General features: G+C 49.8%; 1 protein-coding gene across 1 annotated transcript in view; it reads right to left on the reverse strand.

The window, feature by feature from the left end:
- Positions 1 to 22,244, reverse strand: part of LOC135903139 (iroquois-class homeodomain protein IRX-6-like) — a 211,886-nt gene that overhangs the window by 14,168 nt on the left and 175,474 nt on the right. The window contains exon 4 of the mRNA XM_065433537.2: positions 5,363 to 5,522. Within this exon, the coding sequence (XP_065289609.1) occupies positions 5,363 to 5,522 (160 nt within the window). The remainder of the gene's footprint in view (positions 1 to 5,362; positions 5,523 to 22,244) is intronic.

The following is a 22,244-nucleotide window of genomic DNA, read 5'->3' on the forward strand; positions in this document are numbered from 1 at the left end:
AATTTCGCTCTCAAAAGCTTCTCCCATGGCTTCCGAAAAAGCTAGGTGGGTTCTCCTCAGTCCCTTTTTTAGCGCGTGAGTTATCCAAGGCGAAACGGCGTGTATCACGGCCGAACACCAAGCCCACCACTGTAGGCATTAAGCACTGAGCTCAAACAAAAGCGAGATGCAAGCAAAATGAGCCACCCACGGGAAATGCTTTCGACTAGCCAATCATTAACAAAGTAAACGACAGTATCTGGCGGAGTGCTGGAAAATAAAAGGCTACTGTCAGGTGAGAGAAACTGGATTAGCAATAACTTGACATGAGCGAGTTGGTTCGTCTCGAACCAAGCAGGCACCAAAGCATCGAGAACAACCCAGAAAGCAAGCCCAACAGAACCAGCGCTGTCCTGTTTGGCTTGTTTTGCTTGGTTTCTGTGTCCTTTTAATCTCTTTCAGCCTGCTTCACTATTACCCTGAGAAGTTTGAGTGGCGCTCTCTCATGTGCGACGTCAGCTAGCGGAATCTGCGCAGAGTTCCCGCGCCGTGCACGCGCTCGATATATGTGAAGGCTGCTTGACGCGGTCGGTCGACATGCCCTGCTCGAGTTTTTGAAATTTCGTGAGTCTGCAAGTTTGTAGTAGTACAGCATGTACGAAATATTCCAGAACACTATTCCCTGAGATATCGAGTGGAGTCTTCCGAGTTTGGATTGCAGCTGGTGCTTTCTGCTCCATCAGTGTGTACACTTGCGTGTACGGCTTGGGTTTATTGTCAAGACTTTTCCCTGGTAGTGGACGAAATCAAAATGGTTCGTCAGATCTCTTTTGACGATGGACTGGAGCATTTGGCCTTCGGTGTGCTGTGATCACACTGTAATATACAGCGCTTGCCTAAGTCCAGCGCACCCTGCGCGGTTCGTCGCACGATCCGTTGGCCACAGATTATTCACTTTTATTGGCGACCAGCGTTGTAAGCATATGTCACGAAAGGCGGTTTATGCCATTCTCAAGAAGTTAAGTGGTCGCTGCGATAGCGTCAATGCATGCAGTGCTTTGGAGAGCATGCCACAAAATGCGGTATTTTACTACAATGTGGCGTTATATAGGTAAATAAGCAATGGATCAGCAGCTATAAATAGTCCGGCAAGACGAAAGCTGAACGTACTCAACGTGCAAGCACGAAGAAATTGTGAAAACAGAAATTGTACGGTTGAATATCAGACCCTATAGATTTGCCTGCATCTTTCATTGACAGAAGGGTGGGCAAAATTAGTGGACAAATCAAACAAAGCTTGTAGTCTTGTGCTGCAGTGCTGACCTGCGCAATACAAATAAACTTGATTTCTTGCACTGTGACTCAGGTCGGCCCTTGCACGTTGGTCGGCTCGGCGCAACCCGATTCTTCCTTTGTTGCTCCTGCCCTGAGTAGCGGGCACAGTTGGCGGGCTAGACACGTCTAGCGATACGAATTAGTGCTACCGCGTAACAAATACAGGCGACTACCTTTGCCAAGCATACTTAGATCGCCGTTTTCAATATATCTTGTTCTGTAAGCTCGTAACACGTATTTAACGCTAAGACAAGAAGATTGAGAAGTTTGCATTTGGTGGTGCGTACTCGACCGAATAGGTGTTTGGAGGCTGGAACGTTAAGCAGGCGAGGACAAAGAAGGGAACGCACACAGACGCAACAAATTGTTCTACGCGCCACGACTACCTTAAAGACATGTTCTATTGCATTTTCACTTCTTTTCTCTTCTTATTACAAAATATGTTTGCTCTTACACTGATGTGATATATTGACGTGGTGTTTTCCGAATTATATCCGGTTGTCTGAAAGGGCGCTCAACAGGAATAGTCTAATCATGCTAGCCAAAATAAACACATCTTGCTTTGGAAGGTGGTATTGGGATTTATGTGCAAGAAAAAAGTGTGAATCATACTTGACGACTGTGAAACGTCAAAGGGAGGGGTGTTGCATAGGATATATATATATATCCTATGCAACACCATATGCCTGATGTATGCAACGCGGAATGACTAGAATTTTGAGCAAAATGTAAAATGTGAAATTTGTGTTCAATAACACTGCCGCTTAGTCGACGCGAATTTTTGCGAATGTGTTTCGAGATATTTTTGCTTCGTTTTCAAAACTGTGTAGACTTCAATTTACTCACTCGGCGTCATGTTTCGCGACTGAGTCGCGAAATCATGTCCTTGATAACGACGGCCGTGGTTATATGCAAAATAAATTATAAAGAGTTAAGGTTTGTTTACCTCTTATTGCTGAAAATTATATAATCATTAGAAAAAAATATATGGGCAGTAATTGGAGAGTGTCGTGATACGCGAGCACACTGTCAGAGCACGAGCGAATAAATGAAAATGCAGGCATGTCCTGGATATTCGCGGTGGAAGATGGCAGCCTGCAGCATTTGCGATGCCTAACAAAAACGCCGAGGTATTGCCGGAAGCGGAACTTCACGGATCACGCGAGCCTTGAAAAGTCTGATTTAAGGTATGCTTCATGGAACAGAAAGAACGCATTTTTACACATCATGTACCTTCTCACCCTGCCCTATATTTATGGGCGGAAGCAATATTTCTCATTGAAACTGTTTTAAAACACTTTGAAGAAGTGAACTTTCTTAGCCATATCATTTATCATCCTAGTCACCACTCCCATCCTTACAGGTGAACAAACATGTAAAAACATCGTTTTAGCATGGTTTTATACACCAATATTTTACATTTACACCCTTGTAGAGCCATTGTCATTTTAAATAAGCATATGTGTAGCATCCTTTCTTTTGCTGCCATGTCCAATTAAAATAATTGACATGGCGCTATTTGGCCAGAGATGCCCTTGCGCCAATAAACTCATTAAGAAAAGGACGGCGAACCAGAGTTCATTTGGATCAGTGCATGTCTAAAGCAGCTGCGGTCATACTTCGTTCATTTGTGATGATTTCCGCCCTTCTTCTTATGCCTTGTAGAAACTATGCTAATAGACAATTTCATTTTAATTATTTAATTTTTTTTTTTCGTACAGCAAGAGCAGCGAAAGTTGCTTGAGAGCTGGTGATGAGAGTTGTGCCTTCGTTCGAATTTCTGGTACTGTCAGTCGAACTTGCGGCTCAGCCAAGCGCCGTGGGGGAAACAGAACTCTCGCTGCAGTTGTGTAATCTGATGGAAGGTATACACGATAAGGCAGTATCGTCTGACAAAAAGAGGCGCGTGGTCCGTCTTCTGGCAGTGAGGAGAGATAGTGGAGAGGGGCGCGAGCAAGGTGCCCGACGTGTGCTCTGAGCGCTTCTATAACCATGTGAATCATGGCTAAGTAGTCATGCGCAATAGCAGTGATTTCAACTGTTGATGGACGCCATGGTAACCCTGGACTAGTTCTCGGGTTGCTGACTAGTTCTAGAAATCCGAAAGCTCCTTCATCACCTCGTCGAGCAAGGACACGACGTCACACTTCAGTGGCTCCCTAGCCACTGTGGCGTAACAGGCAACGTACATGCCGATGAAGCTGCTCGATCTGCTCCTGAAGATGGTGTGCAGGAACCAATAACCCTGTCGAGAACAGATGCAACAGCGAAACTTCGAGTGGCTGCGAATGATGCCACACAATTGTTGTGGAATATACCTAGCTGTACCACACACATATACCACACACGTCTACATCGACTGGTCCCCTGTCTTCGACTTTGTCCTCCACCTCGACTATCCCGACCTGAGACAAAAGTACTTTGCCGACTGTGGCTAGGCGTCACTTTTACCAAATCCTTTACTTTCCGCACCAAAAGGGAAGATAGTGCTGCGTTTGACCACTATGGCAGTGGGGAAACTATCGAACACGTTCTTTGCCGTTGCCCTCGATGCAGCTCACACAGGCAGTCACTCGCGACAGCACTTCACGACCAGCCGCTTTTGGAGCAGACAGTCCTGAAACGCCGGCCTATACAGTCGTCACACTACAAGTCGGTCAAGGCGCTCTTGAAGTTTTTGCGTTCGAGCGGCCTATTAGAAAGTCAATAGTTTTCACGGATGTTGTCCACCTCATCTATTTATTTATTTTTTTGTGCATTTGCTTTATCGCTCCGCCCCCCCTCTCCCCCTATTCTTTCCGTCTTTCATTTCCTCTTAGCCTTTCCCCGGTGCAGGGTAACAAACCGGAATCTCTTCCGGATAACCTCCGTGCCTTTCCTACTCCCCCCCTTTCTCTTTTTCTCTGATTATACTTATCAATTGTATTCTTTTCAGCTTTTGTCAAGCTATATAAAATACAGAGCCTACTTCTACTGTTCGGTATAATTATTCTATGTTCCAACTCTTCATACTTCTTTTTATGGTGTTACGGTCTCTTTGGTACAGAACAATGCTAAATTTGTCTTCACATTTTTTCGGCTGCAGTCGCATTTACAGCAATTGCTGCGTTCTTTAAATTCTTATCTGTACCAATGTGACTGTGCATACACAGTTCTGCTTTTTATGTGAACTTTTGGGATGTGCCAAGCGGCTTATGTAGTTTACTGCCCAAAAATCGCCATCCCGTTTGTGCACTGGAAAATAAAGTTGACTTAATTTGATTTGCATGTGCAAGTGCAAGTATACATTCTAACCGTTTTCGAATCTGGTGTGCGCATTCGAGCCGGGCGAAAACTGAATTTCCTTAAGCGACAGCTGCGATCCATGAGCATTTGTAACCGCCTATGGTTCTGTATATATTCACGGATTGCACAGTATTTCTGAAGGCCATTCATTTCTTTTATTTATTTAAACTTTTTTCATTTAATTATACGCTTTAAAAGACTTTTCCACAACGTTAAATTATAGTATATATGAGTGATATGATGGTGTGAGATCAGGTGGATACTTAATCTTCCAAAAGGTGCCTATTGCGAGAGGTGAAGGAGGGAGACAGGATGCATGCGCCGAAGATGAACTCACTCAGTTTGCGACAATCATCAATGCGGACCCTTACAGCTATTAAGAAACTCGCTACCACACATAGTGCAGTTGTTTGCCGTAACAAATTTAAGAAAATGCGCGAGAAGAGGGATATAACGCTTACTGCATGGTCTGAGATAGGAAGCAAAGAAAACAGGCTTTTAGCATACGCATAGACGATTACTTTGAACGAGCAAGGAAATAGACGTAAAAAAAAAAAAAAGGTTCCACACCGTTACTTGAAGAGGATTTGAAACTCGCGAAAACAGCGTTAGCCCATAGCTACATATCTTGCACACAGTAGCGGAATCACCTACGCTACGCTGTAATTACCCTTAATCTCGTTTGCGCGCGAGAGAATATATCCTTGAAAACATGTTTGTCGAGATGAAGAGGCTGCGTGCAGTTTTTTTTTTCTTTACGTACCTGAGTTAGAGTCATCTTCGTAATGATCGCGAGCATTATTTTTTCTCCTTTTGTGGGGTAAGGGTTCTTTCTGTGTTCGTTGAGCCAAGCCTTCAACGTGGATGTCGAATCTCTAGTCACGTTTTTTCTGCGTGCGCCGTTGAAATCAAGGCCGCCGTACCTGCACAGGAAAAAAGAAAGAGAGAGAGAGAGAACGTTATTGGCGCACCCGTCAGAATTATGAGCACACGCGCATTCTTCGTCATTTCAGCAACCTACACCCACGCACAAAAGAAGAAGAAAACGAACATATGTGGCCTTCAACCTGTGCTCAATTTGACCCGCCCCTGTAGCTCAGTGGCTGTGGCGTTGCGCGGCTGAGCACGAGGTTGAGGGTTCGATCCCAGCCGCGAAAGCCGTATTCCAATGGGGAAAGAATGCTAAAACACTCATATGCCGTGCGTTGGGCGCTCGTTAAAAACCTCAGGTGGTTAAAATGAACCCAAAGCCTACCACCACCATAATCAAATCCTAGTTTTGAGCGCGTAAAACTATAGGATGTGACTTAATAAAATTTTGTGCTCAAATTGTTGAAACAATGCGTGACTTCACTAAATCAGTTAACAGCGGCCACCAAATTGAGGCAATGTTCATGGATGGTTCAATGCATTTGACGAAAATTTCTCAAAGAACTACTTTAGAAAAAATGAGTCATTCCACTCTGTGAAGGTGGTTGACCAGCGAAGTTGTTGAGCACACGACGTGGAGGTGACACATAATTTTGAACAAAGGTACGAACTCATTTATTGTCCTGATGGGTGGTCAACGTGACGAAAGGTAGGCGCACTCATTTATTGTCTTGATTGATGGTCATTATTTCAATCGCAACTGCAATCATATTCTTCGATGATGTCAAATCGATGTATGTACGCCGCTGGGTGGTCGGTTGGGCCGGATTGGTGTGGCATCGCAAGGGATATGTCTGCAACACGGAACGCGTAAACCGCTCCCTTTTCGGTACCGACACATCCACATTGAAATCACCGACAACGACAACAGGGGTATTGTCCACGCCGCTAATTCATGCAAAGTGAGTAGCCATGAGCCTTACGGGACTATGAGTCATTGCATTTTTTGCTTGCTTACGGGGGTATGAGCCATTGCTCCCAGGAGTTTGAGCCATTGCTCACAGGGTATGAGCTGTCGCCGGGTGTCTACCGGTAAAATGAATACAAGCGTGCTCCAGGCGAGCTGCTCTTGAAGTACGAAAGCTCGAGACGCCCGGAAGGACACCCATCTATTGGGAAGTTGGTGGCATGGGACCGCCACACTCCTTATTGAAGAGTCTTGCTGTTTTGTTTGTCTTGGTTCTTGCACAGCAAGCACAGCGCTCTAAACGAACCTCTCCCAAGCAACGCATCCCTGGAGAGCCAGACGCCTGTCCGGGGGGCTGCTTGTACCAGCATTATAGGCATGTGGGTGTCCGGCGGTGGGGATCGAACCGCGCAACTGCCGCAGCCGAGCCACGCGTCCTATTTTGTGTGCCCAGTGTACCAAGCCCTGGCTACGCCACTGGACCATATTGCCTAGCACTTCCGCAACGGGGGCCTAATTTACAAAGTTTTTTCTTCATAAGTGGTCTTCGCTGTTGGCCGGCCCCTTTCGCTAATAATATCTGTTAGATCGCGATTGGCTTGAATATTTTCTTACGAACAGTTTTAGCTGAAGAATAGATTTATTGCAAGACTTTTTGGGAATACGGGACGTGATGAGGCTCAATCATAAGGCAGCAAAACGGCACTTGTGGACATCTTTGAATGGTCGTTACCGAACCCCCGAATCATGTTCCGCTGGTTCTCTACCAGCGCTCTCCGGAGAGCTCTCCACTTCTCCTCAACGCCAGGGCGGCCGAAAGTGAAAGGCCACGCGAGTGCTTTCTCATGTTGCTTGGCGTGGGTGTTCTGTGGCTGAGCCTGTCGAGCCGCTCAGCGCGGCGGCAGATATGAGCCATAATACAGGGGTGATGCAGCTTATTTGCAGCGGCTAAATGAGACTGAGGTTGTGTGAGTTTGCGAGGAACTTCGCTTTCGCTGGAAGGCATCGTACGGTCTATTCTACTTTCCATTTTCGGCAAGCTATTGTGGATGTTCGCGAACCGTATCGTGTTTTATCGCTGTGCGTACCTGCGGTAATAGGAGCACAGACATCGATTTATTACTAACTGTACAGGCCCCGTGGTCGCAAGGCTGCAGAAGTGGTTAAGCAATATGCCGGAGCCGCGGGCAGTGGCTCATAACGGTATAGTTTCGCGACAGCGACTTCGCTGTAATGCACTGCCGTGATTCGTGTACTTCCTTGAATTATAATACCACTCGATATAAAGGTGATCGCGTAGAGAGTGTGCGTTCACGGTGCATGGTAATTACGATAACTAGCGCTAATTCCCGCTGGAAAGTCAGGTTTGTCACGTTTAATGCAATATACCAGGTGTTGCCAGTGTTGGCGCCTTGCAAGAACCTCAAATATATATATATATATATATATATATATATATATATATATATATATATATATATATATATATATATATATATATATATATATATATATTATTCCAGAGAATCTATTGGTTCTCACGTATTATGATCACGTGATATTTCTCTGAATATGGCATGTGTGTTCGGCTCACCCACGTTTCCTCCCACTCAGATTCAGAGTACAGAGCGCACCTGCTGGCTACAGCTGAGAGGCTTGCTGCGACCAGCAGAAGATGCCATCGAACACGAACCGGTAACATACACTGCAGCGCCCGATTTACACGCCTGGGTAACATGCAGGTGTCGCGAACCTGCGCCGCTGCCGGGAGGAGCCGCGCCGCTTATTATGGAAAATGCGCGGCCAGACAACATAACCGCGCTTGTTGTTAATCACCCGATCCGTTCGGTCCGATTCGGTAGCTCGTGACCCCGACCCGATATCGACCGAGGGCGCCCCCCATAATTAGCAACCACTGCCGGGGGCCTTTGTCGCCATCTATGTGCATCATTAATCTGGACCTCGTTACGGCTCCTCTTCAACCACCAAGATATCCGCAGCCGGGGCGTGAGGGGGAAGGGCGCTGATGGCGTGCGGCCGCGGAGGTGGTGGCGGCCGTCTTTCCTCCGGTTTGCCACTCATTTAGCCCAAGTGCTTTCAGCGCCGCCAGGGGTGCCTCCCCCGCGGCGCGGGCCGCTTCTTTCCTCGGGCCATTTGACCATTATCGTTTTTCGGGCCTTGGCTCAACAACTACACTTCGACAATTTGCTTTATCGTTTCCGCGCGAAGCGTCAGCGACGAATTCACGGACGGTGCTCGCGACGACGGCTGCCGTCGGACTGTGGTTCGATCGGCTCGCGCCTGCAGCGACATGGTTCCTGTCAAACCGATTAGGCTTAGTGACCCGTCGCGTTGTGCGCCGAACGCGCCGATTGAAACATGCGGCGATGAGAAAGCGCTGAAGCGCCGTGCCTGACCGTTCGTTTTCTGCGATTGCTGCCACCACGGTGTTCACTGACGACCGTTTTTATTTTTAAAAACTACCGTCTTTTACATTTAAATTCATACTCGTATATCTGTCACCTCTGTCACCTCTGACGGCGATCTTCAGTGAGGCCGTACACATTTCGCTCTGTCCGCTCGTATACTGGATGTCCGAACTACCATGCAGCAAGATTTAAACACATGTCAATGCCATGTAGCTAGACAGAACCAAGGTGAGGTTGGAGATACTCAGGTTATTTTTAACATTCCGTCTAATTCCATAATTAGACGTAATTAATTAATCAAATTCTCAAATATCATAATTACATGAAAAGTGTCAATGAGAGAATTGTAGAGAAACATGAAAAACTATTGATACAACCTTCTCTTGCTTAATATGTGCTACTTAAAAGTGCTCTGAGCGTGCAAGCAGCCCGCCAATAAACGCAATGTTGCCGCGTGCCTGGCCGCTCGAGGCACTTAGCGTGCATTCGCGGGCTTCTTTCACGCTCGGAAAAACACTTTTATGCAGCACGACGTATTCAGCAACAGAAAGCTGCATCGGAGGTTTTAATGTTGCTCTACAATTTTCTCATTGACACTTTTCATCTCATTATAATATTTGCGAAATTGATTGATTAATTAAGACTAATTTTCTAATTAGAAGTAGTGCAAAAAATACTCTGAGCATCTCCAAGCGACGCAAACAACATTACCTCGGTTCTTTCCAGCTATGCGGCATTTGCATATTTTCAAATCTTGGTGCATGAAAGTTGGGGCGCCTATATAGATGCCCTGCTGCAAAAGCTGATCGACGAGTGGTTGAAGTTGCATATCATTGTTTAGCTTGCGTTGCTCATTCTTTTGTTCTTCTTTTCTTCTCCTTCTTCCTTTTTTTCAAGTTTCCGCCTCGTCTTGTAAATGCTCTAATGTTCCTAGTGAATTCAAGTGCAACTCGGATAGCGACATCTCTATAAGGAAATTTGCTCACGTGTTCATCTGCGCGCGCCGGAGGCGTGGAATTAGAGGAGGGATCGGGGGACTCCCCTGTAACAGTGGTGTTTGCAGATGTCGTTCCTATAGCCATACAGCGTTGTAGTCGCGGCGGCATGGGGGTCCTGTGCCCGGTGGCGCAACTGGCGGGATAAATGGAAACTGCCGCCGCCGCCACTCTGTTTTTCGCGCGCAAGGGGTTCTTGTGCTCGGGGCCAGAACAGCGGGATCGTATGGCGCAGCCGCTTTGTTCTTCGCTGTGCTGCTTAATGAATTTACGAGCCTGGGAGGAAGCGCCTCTGTTGTGTCGCAGCCCCTAATTGAAACAAGCTGTCCCTGTCTGCAGCGACTCTCGCCCGGCCCTACGGGCACTACTCATCTACAGCAGCAGTAACAAGACTTAATGTCCATGCTGCTGCTCTTCCCGCTAGGTGCTTCCACCCGCGAGCGAGGCAACCCTCTGCAAAAAATCGATATGGAATTGCGTCTCTAAAGCGATGCAAGATGCCTGCCTCGCGGCAAAAAATTTTATGTTGCGGTGTGTCTGTTACCCCACAAGAGGCGTCAGCTGAAGGAGCCTCGCCCGCAAGCCGCCGCGTGAGACGGAAACGATTTGCTTTCGGTGCTTTTCTTTTTTTTCCGCTCCTCCTCTGGGGCCGCACGTGGCCCCTTGGCTCTTGGGTGCCGCAGTGTCTACGGGTTTACGGCAGGCTTCCTATAGTTTCGATGTGCAGAAGCACAAGACCATAGTGAACTAAGAATAATGTTCGACTGGCTGGCGCTTACGCTTCCTCACGTGTTGAGGCTAACCGTCCGTAACTTATAACGATGCGTGGGGCGTCAAAAAGAAAGAAAACAAAAACAAATACATATCGCAGTATGACGGGGAGGCAGTTATGACGCGAGGTTTTTTGGTTCTGCTTGATACAAACAGCATACCCAAGAAGCTGTGTTAAGATAGAGATACTCACTTTTTCCTCGACGTAATGATACTATCTCAGCTGCTTTGCTTCCTATTTGACGAATATGATACTGAAAATCTTTGTCAGACATTCTCATCAACGATAGAATTACGTCCACATTCATGGTTAACTGAATTCTCACCGCAGCATAACAAAGGTGGCAGTCACAAAAGGGAGAGAGAGAAAGAAAAATACCCCCCAAACCGCACAGACACACAAACAGAAAGAGAAAGCCGAAATTGTAGTCGTAACTATAATAATAATAATAATAATAATAATAATAATAATAATAATAATAATAATAATAATAATAATAATAATAATAATAATAATAATAATAATAATAATGGTGCATGCCATTATATTCGTGAAGTTCTTCCGCCGCATTCGCTGTTCATTTGCTTCTAAGAAGTGTTGGACATACACCAACTGCCATCACAAAGAATATATTCGCTGACAATAGGGTCCGGCGCCGGTTATTACGAGCCGCTCTAGCGTACAAATTGCTTTGCCATCGGGCCAGCAGGGTTCGTACTCTTGAGCAGTTCGTAAGAGCAGGTGTCGGTTAATCGCGACACCGAACATATTAATGAGAGTTACCGGCCCATGGTAAAAAGTTCTTAAGAACGCAAATTTGTATAAATCTGTGGGCCAAATTAACATAGCTTTTCCTTTGTAAGATCAGTTACTTGTCTTCATTTATCTTTGCTGTCACTTGATTCGCAAATATAGCTGACTGGTACGTGTCCCTACCTAAGAACCTTTATTGCGTCCGAAAAGCTATTTAAATATGAGGAAGCCATTCAAGGGTCCTTCCGTTAGCATATTTCTTTCATAGACGGGCGCATTTGGTAAATAGCGAAGGCGCCTATAAAGTATGTCAAAAATGTGCGCACTTTACCAAAAATCTCTACCAAATACTGCAACGAACTGCCTCTTAATTAGTCACCCTAACTGATCCCATGATTTTCAATGTGTAATGCTAGCTCCGTTTAATGGTTAATAGGTGTGATATCGGTAGTGCTAGTTTTTGCGATCGGTATTTTATAAACATCTCTCAGTCACGCAATCTAGCTTTCGATTTTGTCCATACTTTGTATTATGCAGGTTATTTAGTGATTTCTTGTGACCTTGCGTCAGTTTAGATCTGTGCTTGCTGTGTTCACTTATAGATTAGTTGTATACGCATGAGTTCTGTATTAGTCGAATTCTTCTCTTCCCCGCTTTTCTTTTTCCTTTTTCATACGTTTGCACTGCGATTCTTCTTTTGAAAATTTATACTGACAATGAAGCTACCGGTGATGTGGCAGTGTTCTTTCTTGGTGATTATGCATGCATTGACTTTCTTTATTTTATTAATTTATTTTATCTTTTCATCCATCCTCAACCTAATGCCTAAATTGTCAATTAAATTATTATAAATAAAACAGAATAAAAACATTCGCTCTCACAGCTCGTCGTAGCCCGTTCCTATGAACCATCCTAACGCACAAACGACTTTGGTACAACAGACTGAGCTTCAGTTGCCTAAGTTAGAAAGCCTTCTTTAGGCAAAAAGAAGGCACTGGCCCAATATGGTAGCGAAAGTACCGGTGATGACAAAATGATGTTATGAACACTACAGGCATTGTAGAATTTATATTGCATGTGTCTTGGGACAGCACTGCGATAGAATAGACAATATATCTTCAAGGATTTCGAAATTCAATGTAACCTGTTAGCCACTTTCGCGGTGCTTTCTGCACTCCCGAGATTCACCAGCGATTTCGACAACCTGCAGACTCGCCCTTAGCTGTACGTTACATTCGTTTCTATGTGAAAGGCGCGAAGGCGATGACGGATAAAGAAACACACACACACAGGGTGTCATTTGTGTGTTTGTCCGTCCTTGTGTTCGCGCCTTTCACATCAGATCAGGCTCAACTAACACATCCAGTTATACATCCTAACGTCTTACATTCATTCGTTCCACCTTGCACGTCTTCTGCAGACGATTTTTTTTTTAAAATTTCGCAGTCCTGTTTAGAGAAAGCAAACGCAGCCTCCAATCCGATAGCCTTCTGTCAGCGCGGCTCTAACAGGAACGGTGGGTTCATGACGGTGCAGCTGACGTCAAAGTCATAACGAGCGAACGCCGGCGGCAAGCATCGAGGTAAACAGGATGAGCGCTATCATGCCCGTTCGTACAGCCAGCTCTCGCTGTCCCTGGCAAAATATGGCTGCCATTTACAAGCGCTGAAAATGCTGGTCTATATTAAAACCAACTACAGTGCCTTGACGCTTTGCTGTGCATCCCAACTGAAATCGGCCGAGGCGAGGCCAATCTGTTTTGTCGGCTACGGCTAGGGGTGGCCTTCAGAAGCATTTTGCTTTTCGAATTGGGTCGACAACTCAATGTAAGATGAATATGGCCGCGAGCAGACCCTTCAACACGTTCTGGGTGACTATCCTTGCAGAGACGAGTGATAGACCACTATTAGAGCGAAGCGTTTGTTCCCGTCCTCCCGTGCTCCTGATCCCATGTTGTAATAGTTGGCAGCGATTGGCTGTGATCGCGTGTCTGTGCTCTCTCCATCTCTCCCTTTCTCTCTACTTTCTACTCATATTTCTACTTCTCTCCATCTCTCTCTTTCTCTCTACTTTCTACTCATATTTCTACTTCCCCCTCACCCGTTCCGCAATGTAGGGTAGCAAACGGAATTTTCCCTTCAGGTTAATCTCCCTGACATTATTCTTTCGTCTTTTTCTCTCTCTCTCTCTTTCTCTTGGCCTTTCGCATCACTGTATTAGCCGCTTAAACCAACACCAGCGTTCAGCATCTGGTACGTGTGCAGCACGCTGTGCCGTGCAGCATTAGATTCCTTTGCCACATCCAGCTAATCGTGGTCCTGACGCTGCAACGCTCAACTGGATGCATTATCATGAGTCGAGGGCACTGGTTTAATCCTAGTGCAAGGACCATTTTATCCATAACTGCGCTTAAAACTCCTATGGTATAAGGTTCCAGGTTGTATGCACAGCATAAATATTTTCATGCCCCTAAAACGACAAAACTACGGAAGCGCGCTTCTCCACACAATGGATGTTGATGTGGAGAAGATCGCTTTCACGAAATCATTTTAGTGAGCGCACGCGCACATACCTCCGAGACAGCATCAAGGCTTGCAATACAGGCGACGAGCGCAATGCGTATCTTCACCTCTCGCCGCAATTCACCAGCATCTTTCATGAGCTAGATAAGTAGCTAGGTGTTGCCAGGCCTCTTTAAAACTGGCGGGCTTTGTAACCGATGCCCAGATCAAAAATTGGTAAGGAAAACAAGGAATAAAGTATAAACAGTACAAGAATCTGAGCCACTGACACATGAGTAATATAGTGTCTGCATGTTAAGGGCGGTGCAGGGCGATCCGTTTAGTTACAGTCGTCTTTCGAACTCGGCGCGTCATCGAGCAGACTAGAACCCAACGCTTTCTAACGCTTGCGGGAGCCTTACATCCTCCTACTGCGATATCTGGAGCAAGAGGAGGAGGAGGAGGAGGAGAAAATAAAGAGAGTAGGCAGGGATGTTAACCAGAAATGTGTCTGGTCGGCTACCCTACACTGGGGGACGGGAAAGAGGGAAAGGATAGAGATAGAGAGATGGAGGCAGGGGAGGGGGAGGAAAGCCGCGGTGAGCTCGCGCACACACCCGAAGGGCCAGAGCGAGTCAAAGGCGCTCACATAGGCGGAGTAGCCCTCAAGAAAGACAAAAGTGCCTTCATAGCTTTGTGGGCCGGCAGGCGATGGGAATGGTCATCAAGTAGCACCTGCACAGACAACGGCCGAACGTCCAGTCGTCGCAATGCGATAGATAATGCTTGTCTTTCCGACCGAAATCCATGACAATGGCACAATAAAAGTTCGATGTTCTCTTCCAGGCCGCAGACGTCGCTTGCAGCACTGTCGGTCATTCCAATCAAAGTAGTGTACACCTGCGTGAAAGCCACTCCCAACCACAGCCGGTATAGAAGCGATGCCTCACGTCGGTGAAGCCAGGGTGGAGGTCTGAGTTGGAGCGAAAGGTTCAATTCGTACAACCTGGTGCGCCTTACATTTGGGGTGTTCCACTCTGTTAAAAAGAGATTGCGTGCCAGGTGACGAAGCTGCTTTGCAGCGTATGTCCTGGAAAGAGGAATGGGAACGCTGCGTTGTTCTTGTTGCGACTCTCGGGCAGCTTTGTCTGCTTGATCATTTTCACTAATCCCGCAATGGCCAGGTATAGCCACTGGAAAATAATTTCATGGCCTTTCTGTTTGGTGTCGTGATGAAGCTTGACGATTTCGTATGTTAGCTGGTAATTAGCTCCACGTCTGATGCTCATATGCAGGCTCATATTCTGCTGTTACATTATTTTGAATTTCTTATTATGCAATTTCTTACCTTTGATGCTGATGTTTCTAATTAATAGTGTGCTATACCCACTTCCGCCTCTCCCACATGTTTTCCGATCATATTACTTTTGCTGAAGACCTGTATTATATATTGTTTCGTTTTAATGACCTATAAAGGATTTTTATTTACCGCAAACTGGATTTACTTTTCATTTTTAGCCACATGATACTTACTATGGCTGCTTGTTCACGAAATACCAAAATGATACCGAGAACCTGTGTGCTAATGTCTTTACGACAAAATATAGTAATGTTTCAAAAGTGCCACTTCAATTTTGCAATATGCTAGCATAACTCTGGTACCAAAGTGGAGAGGGGCGCATTAATTGGACTTTGCCTGGGGCTGCAAAATATCTTGAAACGCCTCTAGTTGTAGTCTTGAGCAGCTCAGTTAGATGTTCATCGGTAAGGGTCAGCACGCTATTTTGACTTCACCACTTTCATTAAATGCTTCACACGGAGTTACCTAGCTTCTGGCACTTGCCACCAGAATTCAGCAGTCTCCACAGATCACACGATCACCTTCAGTCCTTCGTCTCCTTTGAGCTCTAAGAGCTTCACCTTGTGGGGATTTGGGGAATTCGACGCGCCATGGCGCGGCCGCATTTCACCCATGTCTGCAATCCAAAAAGCCATGCCGTTCTTGCTCCGAACCAGTTTAGCGGTGGCGCTCCACTCGCCATGGTTCGTGGGTGAGGGCGGAGCTGGTGACGTCACGGGAGTGGCCCCTCGTGGCTACTGCCGTGACGGTAGCAGCTCTCTTCTCCTTTGGGACAGCACCCGGTACGTACGATGCTCTATCTCGTCCGCCGACACCTTTGTGACTAGGATTGAGCTCACGCACGGCGCCTTTGCCCGTGCGGGGAGCGCGTACCTCGTGTTGTTTCCTATCCCGACGCTAAGCCGAAGAACGGGTGCCTAGTGCTCGCGCGAGGTCGTACCACGCCGAGCCGCACTTATCGGAGGCCCAAGCCGAAGGAGATTGCCCGAGCTCTCGCGAGTTGGCCCATTGGTTATCGCCAGAGCTAGTAGCATAGCCGCCGGGACTTTTCCTAGCGGCGCGTCCCAGCTTGAGCCTGTGCTCTCGCAGCGACGTGCTACAGGCGCCCCTAGCTGTATTTTTCGCCCTTGGTGCGGGACCCCTTTGGTTCCCCGCCGTCCCGGGACCGGGCGTTTGTGCAGTGTTGGGTGCCGTTGGAAACAATAAACGGTTTCCTTCATTTTAGGGCAATACTGTGTTTTTGCGTGCGTCGCTCGGTAGCCCCTTGTGGCCTGAGCTCGCGCGCAGCGGCGCTAGAGGCTGACGGCTGACGCGGCCCTGTGGCTCGCTAAGCTCGAACCCGCGGTGGTCGGTACTCCTGTGAGACCCGAAGACCCCACACTGGCGCCCAACGCGGATTCAAAGGCTCATTAAGCCTTTGTCTGTGCTTAGCCGAGTTAGTACGCCTTTGCATATTATACTTGCCGCGTTATGTCTGCTAGGCCGAGTGACCTTTGTCATTTGTTAGGGGACTTTTGCCCTTTGTTACCGCGAGCAGACGCCGCGTTGCTCGATAACGGGGCCAGTGCTCCGTTTGAGCAGCGGACTTATGCACCCTCACCTGTCGCAGCCCCCTGTGGGGACGACAACACGAGGCGCTACGTACCAGCTCCCAGTGGAGCAGTAGCGTTGTTTGGGAACGGGGCCAGAGCCCTCCCCGAACAGTGCACACCAGCACATTCGTCTGCCACAGCTCCCTTTGGAATGCAAGGCAGTGCGATGTCGCAGCGCTCTCGATCGGCTCCCTGTGGAGTTCACGGAGCGCGGCACGGAAACGGGGCCTTAGCCCTCTCCGACGTGTGCCCGATGGCTGCTACTCAAATGAGCAGCCAAAACCAGTGGTCTGCCACGGCCCCCTGTGGGGATTACAATGCTGCAGCCACGAATTTCGCTCATTCGTCTCCCTTTGGAGTACATTCGGTTGTGCCCAGTGGCGCAACCTTCGAGCGCGCACCTGTTTTGTCGACGCTGGCTGCAAGCGGCCTAAGCAATTCACGTATAGCTGCCTCAAGTGGCGGCTGTGAACGACAGCAGGCGCACCCCGCTAGGAGCCCGTTTTGCTCTGGGGCTGGTGGCACCGCGGCCGGTATCCCTGTGGAAACCGCGCCGCTGATCGAGCTGGAGGACTGTTCACCCTTGCTCGACCTCGCCGCTAACGCGCCAACGGTTCCCTTTGGAGCAGGCGCACAGACGCTGTTGCAAACCGCCGCTGAACTGATTCAGTCACTCTCGGGGGCAGTTAAGACGCTTTCGGCTGTACCGAAATGCGCGCACCCCGCTGTACGGTTGGCAGTCCCGACTTACAGCGGATACGGTGACCTGCTCAGTGCCAGGGATTATTGTGACTCCCTGGTACGCTACCAGATGGCAAATCGTTTGGAGGATCAGGAGGTGCTGGAACGCGTCGTTCCTGTAGCACTTACTGACACGGCGGCTAGGTGGTACCGGCTTTCCGGATACCGTGCAACAACCCTCGAGGAGTTCCGCGTGGCATTCCTGCGCGAATTCCTACCCGCTGACTACCAGAGTAGGCTGCGGCGAGAGCTTGAGCTACGTACACAAGCTCCTGACGAGTCGCTTCAGGAGTACGTACGCGCGATGCAAGACCTTTTCTTAATCGCCGAGCCCAATGCTTCGAACGAGGAACGCGTCGAACGGGTGATCAGGCAGGCACATCCGACCTTTTCGGCGTACCTGCGCGGCGGCCGCTTCCGAGATCTGGAAGAATTGGCCGCCGAGGCAAAGCGCATTCAAGGCGACATTCTCGCCGCGCGAGCCTATCGCCCACCGCCGCCCGCCAGCGAGGCCCTTGAGCCACGCTGCGCGTGGGGAGGGCCTGTGCCCCTCCCCCAACGGCAACAACCCGGCCAAGCTGCCTTTGCGGCTACAAGCGGGTGTGTTTGGGAGCTGAGCGCGCGCGCTCTAGATCCCTACACGTACGGGAGGCGGGCAGCCTGTGCTGCACCACCGCCCGAAATGCATGCGCAGGGACGCACTTCGACCCAAGGCATCGCAGAGGTGGACGCTCGTAATAGCAGGCCCTTTGGTCAAGCAGCGAGTCGACCCCGGCAGGGAGCTGAGGCCGCTCCGCCTCGGGAAAGGTACCGCGGCGGAGTGCGCTGTTTTCGCTGCCAACAACGAGGGCACATAGCAAGGGACTGCACCACGCCCAGGCCTCCTGCGAGGTCGGGAAACGGGAGCGCGGGTCACTCGTGAAGGCACGAGTGACCGAAACCCTGCTTGTCCCCTCGGCGTATCGAGCAGGTTGTGTTGCTGGGGCGCACGCGCCCTTCATTCCGGTGACCATTGTCGGCCGCGAATTTCCTGCGCTGCTGGACACGGGCGCAAGCGCTTCGTTGTTCGGCGAACAGGTGTTATCCCACTTGCAGAAGCACTCAGTGCGCTTGCGGGATTGCCGAACGACATTCAATCTTGCGAAAGGCGTGGCCCATTCGGCGGGCGCCGCAAGGCTGACTGTCAGGTGGGGAGAGCGAATGAGACGCACGCGTTTCGTTCATCTCCCCGGGCTCAGTGTTCCTGTGATCCTCGGAAGGGACTTTCTCCTTAAAACAGGAATCGTTGTGGACATTGCGAATGGCGGCTATCGCGACGGACCGTTCACGTTGCTAAAGCCGTTCATCAGCCCGCCGGCGTCCGATCTTGCCTGTGCAGATGGGGCGTCGGAAACGTGCCGCGCGCCAAGTTCGGGGGCAAGCCCTCGAGCTGTGCGCTCGCCTGCTGCGACTCCCCTTTGGGAACGAGAGGCACGGCACGAACCGCGTCGCGCGCAGAATTCGGGGGCAGGCCCCTGCGCTATGCGCTTGTCGACTCAAAGTCCCCATTGGGATCGAGCGACACGGCACGAAGGGGCACCACATCCTCTGGCCGCCTGTGCGGTTCATTTGGATGATACACAGAAGGCTCGCTTGTCGGCACTGTTATGCCAGCACGAAGAGCTCTTCACCGATCAACCTGGCTGTACCGATTTGGCGAGCCACACGATCGAAACTGGAGACGCGCTTCCTTTGAAGTGTAACCCCCGGCCCGTCAGCCTAGCCAAGAGGCAGGTGATCGATGGCTTGCTGGACGAGATGCTATCGGCCGACATTATCCGCCGCTCGTACAGCGCCTGGGCGTCTCCAATTGTGTTGGTGCCTAAGAAAGATGGCAGTCATCGCCTGTGCGTAGACTACCGCCGTCTGAACGGAGTGACTCGTAAGGATGCCTATCCGCTCCCCACGATTAACTCCATCGTAGGAACCCTGGGCAGTGCGAGGTACTTTACTACGCTGGATGCCTCTAAAGGTTACCTACAGGTCCGGATGGATCAACGTGACCGGTGCAAGACCGCGTTCACGTCCCACAGAGGGTTATTTGAGTTTACTCGTATGCCCTTTGGTCTATGCAACGGTCCTGCGACCTTTCAGAGACTCATGGACCGCGTCCTCGGGGAAGCAAAGTGGTCATACTGCATGTGCTACCTCGACGACATCGTGATTTATTCACGAACCTTCGATGAACACTTGGCCCATGTTGCCGATGTGCTCGAGAGGGTGAGGGCCGCCGGGATGACTTTGAATCCTGCGAAAGCCCAACTAGCGCAAACCCGAGTTCAGTTACTGGGGTTTACGCTGGGCGGAGGCTCCATTGAGCCGGACCGGGAGAAACTTCGGGCAATCCTCGATTTCCCCGCGCCCAAGGACGTACGTGGCCTTCGCCGCTTTTTGGGAATGACCAACTTTTACCGGTCATTCATTCCGTCCTGTGCCCGAGTGCAGGCACCCTTGAGCAAGCTCTTGGGTAAGTCGGCCGAGTGGCAGTGGGGACCTGAGCAGCAGCAGGCCTTTCGCCAACTGTCTAGCGCCATTGCGGAGACAGCGCAGCTCAGACTCCCCGACCTGACCAGACCGTTCGTTGTCCAGACCGACGCGAGCGATCTGGGTTTAGGAGCAGTCCTCCTACAGGAATACGATGGTGTGTTGCAGCCGTTGGCCTTTGCCAGCCGCTCCTTGATTCCGGCAGAGAGGAATTATTCCGTGACCGAGAAGGAGTGCCTCGCTATCGTGTTTGCACTACGTAAGTTCGATGTGTACCTTGATGGGACGAAATTCGTAGTGCAGACAGACCACAGTGCGCTCAGTTGGCTGATGCGGCTCCGTGAGCCTGCGGGCCGGCTGGCGCGCTGGGCTCTCCTGATACAGCATTATGACTTTTCAGTGCAGTATCGAAAGGGGAGCACTAACGTGGTAGCTGACGCGCTATCCCGTGCCCCATTGTGCACCAAGAGCATTCCTCCAGGTGTTACAGCCACTGCCGGTGCCTTTGCGCCAGCAAGCGTCGGGGGCGAAACGAGCGCAGAGAGAGGCGAGTCCGCAAGCGGGCAAACCTGTCATTCCGCTCTCCAGGCAAGCAGCGCGCCGCAAAACGAGCGAGCAGGGGAGCTTCTCGAAAGCGAACCTACAACGCCGTTGGCTGCAGTCCTGAGTGGGGACGAGACCAGACTCCCCTTTGGGAGAATTGGAATCGCATTCAGCAGGCAAGAGTTACTGAAGGCCCAGCAAATTGATTCGTTTTGTCGCGGAGTGAGCGACGGTCTCAGGGAGACGGAGCGCCGAGACGCTGCTGGTAGTGCGGCGGGCGCAGGGGGGCCGGAACCAGCGTGTGTCGCTGGGTCCCCCGCGGATTCATATTTGCTGGATCACGATGGGCTCCTGCTGAAATACATAGCCACCGATGACGAGGCTGTGGACCCGTTTAAGGTGGTTATCCCCAAGAGTCTGAGAAGCGCACTGTTGCGATCATCTCATGACGTACCCTTGGCCGGTCATTTGAGTGGCTCGAAAGTTTTTGCGAAACTAAGCCAAACTGTGACCTGGCCTGGCATAAAGCGTGACATTTTTCGCTATTGCCGTTCCTGCCATGTCTGTCAAACAGTGAAATCAAGGGGTGGCAAGCCGCCCGGATTGATGAAACCAATTGACAGTGAGCGTCCGTGGCAAGTGGCCACCTGCGATCTTATGGGGCCTTTCCCCAGGAGTAAGCAGGGGTTCACACACCTGATGGTAGTCGTCGATCATTTTTCGAAGTGGGTGGAGTTGTTTCCGCTTCGAAAAGTGACCGCGCGAGCAGTGCTGGAGAGGCTACAGGAAGTTTTTTGTCGGTTCGGCTTTCCGAAAAGACTAATTACGGACAACGCGTCCTATTTCACTGCTCGGGTGTTTGGTGCTACGTGCCGTTCCCTGGGAATTAATCACTCCACCACGTCACCCTACCATCCCCAGTCCAATTTGACGGAGAGGGTCAATAGAACCCTCAAACCAATGTTGGCGGCCTTTGCCGTGAGTCAAAAGGATTGGGCAGACCACTTGAGTGAGCTCGCGTTCGCAATCCGAACCGCCGAGAATCGCTCGACTGGTTTCTCTCCCGCTTTCCTCAATTTTGGAAGGGAGCTGGCAAATCCGGTGACCAGTGTCATTCAATGTCAGCTCGGGGATGAGGAGGCGCCGGCAGACTGTTCTGCGTACGCTTCAGCACTTCGGGACAGACTTTGTCGAGCTCTCTGTAGAGCAAGGCAGAGTTTGACTTCGGCCAGGGCCCAGCAGAAGGCTCAATACGACCGGAAACATCGCTATCTTTCATTTAAGGTAGGTGATTTAGTCCTGAAGCGCAACCACGCTCTTAGCGACGCGAGCAAGGGGTTCTCAGCCTCGCTCGCTCCTAAGTGGCTTGGTCCGTACCGAGTAGAGAAAGTTTGGTCTCCGCTCGCGTACTTGCTGAAGGATTCCCCTTCGGGAAAACTCAGCCGTGCCCATATCGCCGACCTGAAAGCCTTTGCGTCGCGGTCCGACGAGCTCGCGCCGGTGCCCAGTGGCACCACCCGCAAGCAACAGGGCACACCCGGGGCGAAGGACCGCATTCGGACCACGCACCGGTACAACCTGAGGAGACGGTCACCTGTG

This window comes from Dermacentor albipictus, chromosome 1 (genome assembly GCF_038994185.2).
Source record: "Dermacentor albipictus isolate Rhodes 1998 colony chromosome 1, USDA_Dalb.pri_finalv2, whole genome shotgun sequence".
Classification (NCBI taxonomy): domain Eukaryota; kingdom Metazoa; phylum Arthropoda; class Arachnida; order Ixodida; family Ixodidae; genus Dermacentor; species Dermacentor albipictus.